Below are 12192 nucleotides of genomic sequence, written 5' to 3' on the forward strand. Positions count from 1 at the left end.
AGCCCCTAGAATTCTAGTATTCTCTCAAAAGTATAAACCACCCCCTCTGAACAACTATTTCCATAGTGAAATTGAGATCAATATGGCAACCTATCATTTGTCATCAAACTACCACACTCAAGATGATAAGATGCTTAAATTCAAGGCAAGTTCTTACCTGACAGTCCTTTAAATGGAAATAGAAAACTTGAACTCTGAGTTTTTAAATCTCCTAGTTATTCTAGCCAGTCTACTGGGGATACAGAGAAAATGTAGCTGAGCAATGAGAATGTTTGATTGAGTAGAAGGAGGAGGCTGTCTGCATTTCTGTTAATCTTCAATTATTTTTCACCAAATGTATGTCTATTTCTGTTTCTATCCTCTGTTGCACTAAGTTATGCACTGCATGGAAATATGTAGGTAAAATTCTAACTGAGATTCAATGTGCAGAATGTTTGCTAAAACCCTCTACTATTTTAGTATATGGATTCTATGAAGTTCTCTGGCTCAGATGGGAAAACAAAAACTTCCATCTTGAGTCTTGCCAAGGAGACGCTTCCTCATTATTCAGTTCCCTCTTCTACTAAAGTTGTTTCTTTCCCCTCCTTTCAAATTCCAGCCTGCCATCCATTTCTCATACCCTACTACTCCCCTATATCCTCTGCACTTTACCTCATCCAAAATCAAATGCTTCTCAACCTTGTAACAAGACTGTTTCACTAACATGAGGTTATCCTAGAACTAGTCTTCTGCTAGTGTCACTGCTTAATCTTCAAAAAATTATTATCAGTTAAGAAAAATGGAAGGAAAAGAAAAAGAGGAACCTAAAGGAGAAAGGAATGAAGAAACAGAGAGAAATTACACAAGAGAAAGTGCAGGGAGACATAATGAAAGTGAGGGAAGGAAAAAATGCAGACAGGAAAAGTCAGAGGAAAAAGGAAATAGCCAGCAGAGAATTACCAGAGTTCACAGATACCTGGGATTTGGTGCAGGCTTTGTGCTAACTGCTTTCCATGCAGTATATAAATTTTTAAAAAATATATATATGCTTGATATATGACAGGAAAAAAAAACATTTTAAGAAATGTAAGCTTCCTAAAAAACAAACATGCATGATATATAATGTATTCTTCCCATTTTATCCAAGCACATAAAACTTCATTTTATATTATTTTTATTTAGTTTAAAAGGTTAATGTTATCAAGAAAGCAAGCCTATAATATAGCGAGCAATATTTTCTGGTATTATAATTGAGTGATTTTATCTAGTTATGTGCTCTTAAAAGATGTATCACCATGGTAACTAGATCCTTTGACAATTATTCTATTTTAGTGCAAACCAATACAAAGGGGTTAAAAATACCTTAGTCTTGAATCTTGAGATTCACATTCACCCTGCAAAGTTTGTCCTTTCCTCCCTTCCCATTTTCAAGACAATGTTTTAGAATTTTTCTCCATCCTCTTTCACCTCGCATCGAACTGATCTGAACAGGAGTAATTCTTGAACCATAAAAGCTGATGCACTTTGTGATGGTAAACTCCCGATGGGAATTTCTGCACTTAATTCCAATGGATAAATACCACTTATATAACTTATTGTTACTTATTGTGCTTGCCAATTTCAGAGAGAAAAATTTAGATTTTTGTCTCAGAGACAGATACTTTTAAAAAAGAAGGCAACATCTGATATGGCCTCACTAAGCATCATTTCAGTGATGACGGGTGTCAATAAGCCAGTCCAGAAAGCATATCAGATTCATCTTTATAATTCTAGCATGGCACCACACACTTAGTAGGCTGTCAACTAACATTGTAAGGAGGGAAGCCATTATAGTGAACACTGTTTGTTTTTCATCTAACAAGTGGACTGCTCTAATATACATTAGGAACTCACATCTGCTGGATTGAGATTAAGTCACATTTCAGGGAGGATAATAATAACGACAAGAGTTAAATAGTAATTTTAAAACTTCTGTAGCAACATGGTAAAAGTATGATTTTTCTATTCAAGAGAATATCATCCAGGAAATTGGGAATTATCACCATCCAGGAAAACCAGTCACAGGGTCAACTTTACCACATACCACTTTGCACAAGGCTTCATGGTATGTGCCAGCCTCTGAAGAATGTCAGAGCTCTTCAGAGTTTTGGAGAAATCCATACTATTCACTTTTCTGTATTCCTCATGAGCATGCCCATTGTCATCAGCGTGTGGGTGGTCAGAGGGAAGACCCATCAACTGTCTCCAGATGGCGGCCTCTGCCTGTCTCCGATATTTTCCTGCCACCCTCAAACTTCTGAGGAAAGAACAGGGTCCCACACCCTGCTTGAATGAACTTTGTGTAAGTCACACCCTCTTTGTACCTCTTGCCTTACAATGCTCCATGGATGTCTGCATTGGATGGGATCCTACTTTGCATTAGATTTCTAAGGCTTGCCTGGAAATCCAGACGTCTTCACTGAGCCAGAATTTCTAACTGATTTAAGGACTCTATTTCCTCAGAGGTTCCCAGTTTTCCCATTTTTTCCTTTTGCACAGGCTCTCGGACACTCCAAGCTCTTTACTCCATCCCCAGAGTATGGCAAAGGTGCCACAGATGGTTGATGTCCTGATTCCTATAAAACAATGTGTCTAGCAATCAACATTCAGCTGCACTCAGATGAAGGCGATTTTAGAGCAATGTCAACTCGACCACATTCCAACTGGCTCTCCTCAATCACTGTTCTCTGAAATTGCCCTTTTGGCTCTCTGCAATGCTGACTTAGCGCAAAAAGCTTTGTGTACTTTTGTCCCTTCACATTTGGATTTTCTTCTTCTTCCTCTTCTTCCTCTTCCTCCTCTTCTCCTCTCCTCCTCCTCCTCCTCCCCCTCCCCCTTCTTCTTCTTCTTCTTCTTCTTCTTCTTCTTCTTCTTCTTCTTCTTCTTCTTCTTCTCTTTTTGAAAGATTTTAATTAGTCATGAGAGACAAAGAGAGGAAGAGACACAGGCAGAGGGAAAAGCAGGCTCCCTGCAGAGAGCTTGATGTGCCAGACTCCATCCCAGGACCCCAGGATCATGCCCTGAGCCAAAGGCAGACACTCAACTGCTAAGACACTCAGGCATCCCAGATTCTTTCTTTTGATATCACCTCTCCATCACACCTAAATTTTAGAATTTTCCATAGCAGCAGCAGATAAAGGATATTCTTCATGTCCGGGTGCTCAGGATGCTTATCATGGCACGGCAGGAAGAGCTCGGTTGCCATCACTATTAAGGCTTCTGCATGCCTTTCCTATCTGATTTTTATCTAAAATGATATTAAGTAATTGAATTTGGCTTTTTTTTATCATTTGCCAAAAGATTCTGTAAAACATCTCTGGATTTCCCCTCATTTCTTCATCTTGTTTCCACACTGAGCATGAAGGGGAAAGGTAATTTATTATTCTTGTCTGTTTTCACTTCCAGGCTACTGTGTTCCTCTAACAGAGAAAATAAAATAAGCATCCCTCAATGCTGCCTTTGATGTGTTTTTTCTCCCTTCTGTCAAAATGGCCCCAACATCTAAGAACACGCACATGAGAAGGTATATGTCAACCATGTCCTACCCTGTTAGCAAAAAATTCAGGCAAATGTGAAAAGAGAAAGAATGCTCAGTTTCAGATTCTAGACCCTTCTTCCAGAAACCAGGGAACCCATGGCACAGTCCCAAGTTTTGTTTCCAAATGCATTCTACATCTAAATATGTACAGACACTATTACAGCTATACTTCTCACTTCATGACTCAAAATTAGCCAGAGGCAACTCAAACTGTTACTTGCTAACATGTTAATTTGATCAGAATCTCTCATGGCTCTTTTGCTTCCTTAATCTTTTAAGACTGAGGTCAGCAAACTGCAGCCTGTGAGCTAAATCCAGCCTGAGAGGCAAATCCAGCCTGCCACCTGTTTCTGTACAGCCCATGAGCTAGGAATGGTTTTTACCAACTAATGTTAGCAATCACTTTGACAAATAGGGAACAGTAACTTTGAACTACAATTAAGGAAAATGCTATTCCCCCCAAAAAAGAATTCAACTTCTTATCAGTAAACCTGTACTCATTATGATTATATTTCTAACTTCATCAAAAAATGTGAAAATGTGTTTGTGGTAGAAGCATCTACATTATATTCTTGATTTGGACTCAGCCCATGAGCCTAAAATAGTTACTATTTGGTCCTTCACAGAAAACGTTTGCTGATCCCTGCTTTAAGGGAACACAGCTGGAGATGTTCCATGGAATGCAAAGGAAAACCTCCACAGCAGTTAATGCAAGAACTCTATATGTTTCACTATAAATTTTTTTCAGGTTAAACTATATATATAAATATATATTTATTTATCTGTATATTTATATTCACATTTGTTTCCCTGCTTGTTGCAATGTATATTGATTAAAATTTGTAAATGGTAACTCCTCTATCCTCACTTTCTTGCTAAAACAATTATTACTATTTTTAAATCAGTACTCATTACTAGAACTGAGTGAAAGTTTCCTAAGTAGTACACTTTATGGCCTTCACAGATCATATGAGGTAGGCATTATTCCTGTTCAGAAATTACAAAATGGAGGCCCTGGAATACCAACCAGCCTACATAAGACAGAGAGCTAGTATGAGGCACAGCTGACTTTGACTCGAGTCCCCATTTTTAATCACAGTAACATACTGTTCCTGCTTTTGTTTACCTTCTCATTCTGGGAATTTCCTTTAAGCACCTCCAGTCTGTGCTATAGGTAGCAAGTCACTGCTGTTCACCCTCCACCACACCACCCCCATTCAGAAGCAGTCACACTGGCATGGAGATTTAGAAGTGTAGCAAGAGCTGTGTCCCAAAGCTAATGTGAACTTCTGGTACACTGATCTTGTTTAAATCACAAAGTCCAGCATGTAAGGCTGAACAGAGGCAAAGATCCCAAGTGAGAACCGCAAATGAGCTGGGGCTGCCAGGGCCAACAGGCTTGACTTGCTTTCCTTAAATCAGGAGCTCTGATCAAGGGTGGTAAGGGAGCCTATTTATTTCATCTTCCACTTCAGTACTAACCTAAATAGGCTTTAATTCTGGGAGCCATTGCCTATCATGGCAAAAACCTATAAAGAGTTATAGGAAGTACAAATTAAGTGATCAGGAAAGGCAATGTATGAGCCTTTACCATTTACCTATTATCTAGGTAAACCTAGATAATCAATCCACTTCAACCATTAACTCACTGAGTGACAGTGGCTTCATTTCACATAACCAGTTTATGATTTGGTTACAATTTTTACTTTGATGATTACTCAAATTTCTTCCAACTCTATGCTTCCAAGATTTCAGAGCTCTAAAATACATCTGTACAGTGATACAATCTAGACAGGAATGCTGTCTGAATGGTGGCCCAATATGGTCAAACTATTCTGGTACTGGCTAATTAGATCACACATTAATGATTTTCTTCTTCAAAGGCTCATCTAGAATAGTTGGGACAGTCTGCTACGACAATTTTTAGTCTGGTAATGCTTGTAAACTCTTGGAAAATAATTACTGTATATTCTTTCATCTGTTACTTTGCTGTGATTTTTTGCTGAGATCAGATGGTTCTAAGTTTTTAAGGATAGGTGATCTAACCAATTATTGCACTTACAGACTATACTATTTTATGATCACTAATCTCTGGTAGAGAGCCAAACTGGTATAAGCAGCAGTGGCCATACTTCCAAAGATGTGCCTAATGCAGGGCTTAACCCACAATGGAGCTTGGTATGTGCACTGTGAGAAGAATAAATGAAGGACAGTTTTAATAATTCATGTTATTTCCTGGACTGGTTGCCTTAGGAGCAAACACATTAAGGGCCAGAAATGTATTCTGAAAGTCCAAAAGGGAAAGAAAGGTATGTAATTATATTTAAATAACATAAATGCTTTTGGAAGACTAACAGATCTGAAAGTAGTTGTATAAATGAACTGGGGAATAACAAGGGACTAGGGAGGCCTAATCTGTGTTCTCATTGGGAAGAGTGGATCTGGGAAGGACCTGGTGTATGAAGAAGGGAAAGTCTGTGAGACTCATATTAATGACAAGAAGGTGGCCACAGGATGAAACTTTATAATCCAGACTCATAAAGGCTCTAGGAATTATGTAACACTTTCTTTGCAGTTCATTCCCTGGATGACTTACCCCTTTCTTTTACGCAGAAAGAGGAAGTCTGGAAATGTAGACCTGATTGTCCTCTAGTCTCATCCATCTGAAGAATGAATTAAATTAGATTTCTTTTCATATCTATCTTAATCTATCATGTTATTACATGGAGAAACCCTTGTCCAAAAACGTTGTTTCTTCTTTTTAAACACTTGAAATTCTTCAAACAGGGAGCAAAGCCTATCATTACCTAACAAATCACCCATTGCATCATTAAAAAAAAAAAAAGTTTATGCCTAACATCTATTGCATTAACTTGACCATTTGAACTGTACAGTGAGTCTTTCTTTGTCCAGGCTTATTTCTCAAAGTGCACTAATGACCTATAAGCACTGACATGCAGCTGCTTTGTGTGTGTCCATTTTGTCATTATTACTTACTCATGGGTGCAGATTTATTTAGCAAGATAATGGCCCTCACAATACCTAGCAGAATTTTCTGCCCAGAAGTCACTAAAATAATGCAGTACTGTTGTTGCTGCTAAGGAAAATTGTATGTTCTTAAATTAGGTCACTACTACATATTTATAGTGGCCCACAGAACTGAATAGTTTGAAGTGGAACATCTACTTAATAAATGTATTTACTTATAATCAGTCATGTTCCAGAAATAAATTAGGATGGCTTATAACGATTCTTAAAGTATAGCAAAGAAACATAAATTAAAAGGGGGAAAGTGGTAGAGTTACAATTTGTATTTAATTTATTAAGGTTAAGTCTAGATACAGAAGAAGTGGCAGAAATAAGGAGCTATAATAGGGCCACGTGGTATAGCTTCAATCATTAAGCTTGCAAAGAGAGGACAGCTTGGTGAATTTGAAGACAACCTTAAGTAGTATATTTAAATATTAAATAGAGTCCTCTCATATATACTAATTACTTTGCAGTAAACAAAGAATGTTAAACACATTTATTTAAGCTCAGTAAGTCCACATTAAAAATGAGGAAATTAAGTCTAGAAAGAAAGTGACTTACCATGACAAGTTGCCTTGTATAGATGAAAATATAGAATATTTTCAAGAGGAATTACAGACTGGTAAAGCAGAACTAGAGAATCTCTTAGAGGAAGTCTACACACTATCCTACTGACAAATGACATGTTCCCACATTATCAAATCTTTGAGATATCACTTTCAATATTAGGTTAAACCATGGGATTGCCATTTTGTAGGTTAAACATGGTTAAACATCAGCCATTTCAGATGTTCAACCTCATAGTTTGGGTATCAGTGAAAACCAAGTATGGTATGGATCTTCTGAAGCACCATAATTTGTTTACTTTCACTTAATTTTGTAGCTTGCACATGAGACCTGTGATGTCTTCACTAAGGAAGATATAAATAAATAAAGACACACTAATTATCCTTATAAGATCTTTTTGGAACAGTACTTCAGCAACAACCAACTCCAGATTTTGGTACTACGTTTTCTGCAGAGATTTTGTAAGGGTGGATACTGACAACCATTCCATAGAGAAAGGTGAAGTAAGAATCTGGCACAGAAGTCTGTTTAACTACTGGAATCCTTAATCACACTGGATATGTTGCATTAGCAGGTTACATAAATGTCTGTGTCTTAGTTTCCTAATCTGCAAGTGGAAAATAATGCTATCACTTTTTTAACAGTGAATCCATATAACTGGAGCAATTGCTCCAAAATTTCTATTTTGAATTATGAAAAACTCAGAGCCAAGTTGGAAGCTCAGCTTCAGGAATCACTTTGATCCTCGTGGTCTACAAATTAATATTCTTTTCTTTGATTTTCGGCTATTACTTCTTTATATTTCTCTTGGTTTCTTTTTTTTTTTGAGATTTTATTTATTTATTCATAAGAGATAAAGAGAGGGTCAGAGACATAAGCAGAGGGAGAAGTAGGCCCCCTCTGGGAAGCCTGATGTGGGACTCGATCCCAGGACTCCAGGACCATGACCTGAGCCAAAGGCAGATACTCAACCACTGATTCACCCAGGTGTCCCTTTATTTCTCCTGGTTTTAATGATCTATTTCTTCTTTATTCCACCTTTAGGAGATAGTATTTTTCTGTATTTTTTTTTTTAAGTAAGGAAACAGCTTTTTTTTTTCTTTTTTGAGAGACATAACATGACCAGGGGAGAGGCAGAGACAGAAAGAGAAAGTGAATCTTAAGCAGACTCCACACTCAGATGGAGCCAGACTAGGGTCCCGATTTCATAACCCTGAGATCATGACCTGAGCTGAAATCAAGAGTCGGACACTCAACCAAAGGAACCACCAGGGTGCCCCAAGAAGATAGGATTTTTAATATTACCTCAAATCTTTGTGGTACAAGATGGGTTAATACATAATCAATAAATGAATACATGAATAGTATATACTCACTCTGAAAATGTTGACTGAAGGAGATTTCTGTCAGGAAATACATGTTATGCTAATTTAAAATGCATATAAATTCAAGCATGATAGAACATTGACTGTGGGGAGGTAATAACTATAGTAAATTATAAAGCTTTCAGAAAAATTTCAACTGAATATAAATGTTAAATCATAAAATATTAATGATATTTTATGTTCAACAAATGTTACTGAAATTAAAAGAAATTAAACAGTATGAAGTGAATAAGCCATATTCACTGACATCAATACTAAATGGTAGCTAACTATACTATTTCCAAATACAAATGTTATTATTCATGTCTATGCTATGGCAAGTTCATATATTCAATTCAAAATAACATTTGCCTCACTGGTAAGTGCACATTAATAATAATGTTGACTACCAAAAAACACATCAGTACCACATGCTGTAATTGGGTTATTCCACTAAAATATATCAATTATAGAGGCCAATACACCTAAAAAAATTTCCTTATATTTTTATCAACTCAACACAGAGCTCATAGTTAATTAGATCAGAGCCATATATAAATCAAATGATAAGATGCATTATTTTCTAGAAATACACAAGCCGTGAAGTATATCTCTATATGAAACAAACAAAAGACTTAAAAGCAAATCATTCCAGTCACTCTTTTGAAGTTAATTTAGAATAAGAGAGGAGGGGGATCCCTGGGTGGCGCAGCGGTTTGGCGCCTGCCTTTGGCCCAGGGCGCGATCCTGGAGTCCCGGGATTGAATCCCACGTCGGGCTCCCGGTGCATGGAGCCTGCTTCTCCCTCTGCCTATGTCTCTGCCTCTCTCTCTCTCTCTCTGTGACTATCATAAATAAATAAATAAATAAAAAATTTTTTTTTTAGAATAAGAGAGGAGGGATCCCTGGGTGGTGCAGCAGTTTGGCGCCTGCCTTTGGCCCGGGGCGCGATCCTGGAGACCCGGGATCAAATCCCACATCGGGCTCCCGGTGCATGGAGCCTGCTTCTCCCTCTGACTGTGTCTCTGCCTCTCTCTATCTCTCTGTGACTATCATAAATAAATAAAAATTTTAAAAAAATATTAAAAAAAAATAGAATAAGAGAGGCTAGGATTCATGCTTTCTGATTCTAAATTAAGTCAAAAGGCAGATAACAAGCTCAACATTTTACCACAAAAATAAGTCCCATAAAGACAGGCAAACTATAATTTGCGATTGCAGTCTGGGCTGTGTGTGCATGTGCGTGCTCATGTGTGTCACACAAAAACAAAGTATGTACATCCATTAAGCTATAGTGATAATAACAAAAAATACAGAATCTACAGAATGACAAAACCTAAAAATATGTTCTTTCCAATTATTCTAAGAAAAGGGAATGATTCCAGTCCAGACACATTTAGGTAAGACTTTACATACTTTGAAGACAGAAAACGAAATCTTTTTTGGACCACCTATTATTTCTGTTTCCTCTGTCCTTAAACTCTTTCCTCAGTTATTGCAATTTTTTCCTTCTTCACTTCACCAAAACTGTAAATTTAATTCTGGATGTTGTCTACTATCTCCCTTTAGAATAGAAGCATAATACCCCTAGATGCTTGCTGACAATTTACAGCTGAGTCCCTTCTAGGAATCACCCTAAACCAAGGGAGCTGTCCCATCCAAGGTGGCCTTCCTCCTAGAAGTGCCCTCTACTCAAGGTCTGGATTATGTGGGGGGTAACAAGGGCTCTGGCCTCACATCCAACATCTCTGAAGGGCCACAGCAAAGTCAGAACTTCCACTACAACTGGCTGAACCCACTGCTGCAATGACAGTGCATTTCAACTTCTCCCTCTGCCTAATCCTGCTTCTGTTCTTCCCTTATAGGTGTTTCCAAAGGCACTTCCGAATAAGGCTCTTGTAGACCAATCCCCATCTCCTGAGAAACATGATCTATGATACTGTGCAGGAAAAAAAAAAAGTCTGCTATAATTCAATTGATAACAAATTAAACAAAAATGTAATCAGTACAATCTTTAAGAATTTGGGTGGGGGAAGACACAAAACTTCCAGTGGAGAAATAAGATTTTTAAGATTTTAAAGAAAGGACTGTCATTTTCACTTCGACATTTTATTAATTTATGACTAATTTTCAAATCTAATACATACATGATAGCTCATAGAAGATGTTCAATTGAGAACAATGAACTGAAATGGTGAAATATTTACCCAATTCAAAGGAGACCCAATGTTACTACAGGTAGTAAAATAATAAATGTTTCAGTTGTTAAGAGTATGAGACCAACATGAACTGAGTTCAGGTTCAACCAAAGTTCTTTTCAAGGGAAGACGTCATGAATCTGCAGGGGCCCTCTGCCTTGCTTCCTTTTTATTCTGATTTTACTATAACTTCAGGAACAGGATTGAACTCTGTGGGCAAATTCTAAGATATTGGACATCATCCTATAAAAATAAAAAATTTGATTCCACTTTTTCATAAGCTTTATAAAAATGTCCAGGATTAATTGTATCTAGAAAAGATTTAGAAAAGAACAATAGAAAAGATTAATTTAGGGATGTATCTATAGAAGAGTGAATTAAAAAGATTCTTGTATTTTCAGTATACAAAGGGGGTAGGTGGAAATGAGGTAACTGGCATTAGAAAATAAAACCCCAAAGTACGAAAAATAAGCAATTCCTCAGCACACTAATTCCTCTAGCAGGCCATGCCTTCCTGCAACTGCATTCTGTTTTTAGTTGGATCATAGCCCAGAGCATTCAAAGGCTCTGGAGTCTCTTTCTTTCCATCTTAAAAGATTCCCATCAGCTTCTAAAAAAATTATAGCTCTTTCCGCCATCTCTCCGAGCTGCCACAATGGTGCGCATGAACATCCTGGCAGATGCTCTCAAGAGCATCAACAATGCTGAAAAGAGAGGCAAGCGCCAGGTTCTTATCAGGCCACGCTCCAAAGTCATCGTCCGATTTCTCACTGTGATGATGAAGCATGGTTACATTGGCGAATTTGAAATCATCAATGATCACATAGCTGGGAAAATTGTTGTGAACCTCACAGGCAAGTTAAACAAGTATGGAGTGATCAGCTCCAGATTTGATGTACAACTGAAAGATCTAGAAAAATGGCAGAATAACCTGCTCCCATCCCACCAGTTTGGTTTCATTGTACTGACAACCTCAGCTGGCATCATGGACCACGAAGAAGCAAGACGAAAACACACAGAAGGGAAAATCCTTGGATTATTTTTCTAGGGATGTAATTCATACGTGCAAATAAAATGCCTCAATGGACAAAAAAATATATATATATAATGCATCCTGTCTCCATGTTCTCCACTACTATCCCTAACAACCTAATCAGATCTGACTGCCGAGTCCACTACCCAAAGAAACCACTCCCGTTACAGTTACCAGTGACCTCAGTGCTATTAAAACCAGGGCTACTTCCATGCTATCTTACTTTACTTCTAGTGGCAACTGAGGAACACTCCTTTCTTCCTAAAAAATGTTCTGCTTCTGTCCCACCTAATGGTTTTCTTCCCAATCTGTTGGTAGCTCCTTTTCCCTTCAGTCACCTCGTTCCTACTTTTGTTCATTTGTTCATTCATTCATTCAACTGGCAAAATGGAGTCTGGCGATGCAATAGTGAGCAATACTAGACATGGCTTCTGCTCTCACAAA

At 37.7% G+C, this 12192-nt stretch overlaps 2 protein-coding genes across 4 annotated transcripts in view; one reads left to right on the forward strand and one right to left on the reverse strand.

Annotated features, from left to right (window-relative positions):
* PRR16 (proline rich 16) overlaps positions 1-12192 on the reverse strand; it is a 185028-nt gene that overhangs the window by 121503 nt on the left and 51333 nt on the right. The gene's annotated exons all lie outside the window — the stretch shown is intronic.
* On the forward strand, positions 11261-11763 carry LOC121494179 (40S ribosomal protein S15a-like). Its single transcript, XM_041760372.1, has one exon. It carries the CDS (start codon positions 11371-11373, stop codon positions 11761-11763), a length of 393 nt encoding a protein of 130 aa, XP_041616306.1. The 5' UTR covers positions 11261-11370.

The sequence above is a fragment of the Vulpes lagopus genome, chromosome 7, assembly GCF_018345385.1.
Source record: "Vulpes lagopus strain Blue_001 chromosome 7, ASM1834538v1, whole genome shotgun sequence".
Lineage (NCBI taxonomy): Eukaryota > Metazoa > Chordata > Mammalia > Carnivora > Canidae > Vulpes > Vulpes lagopus.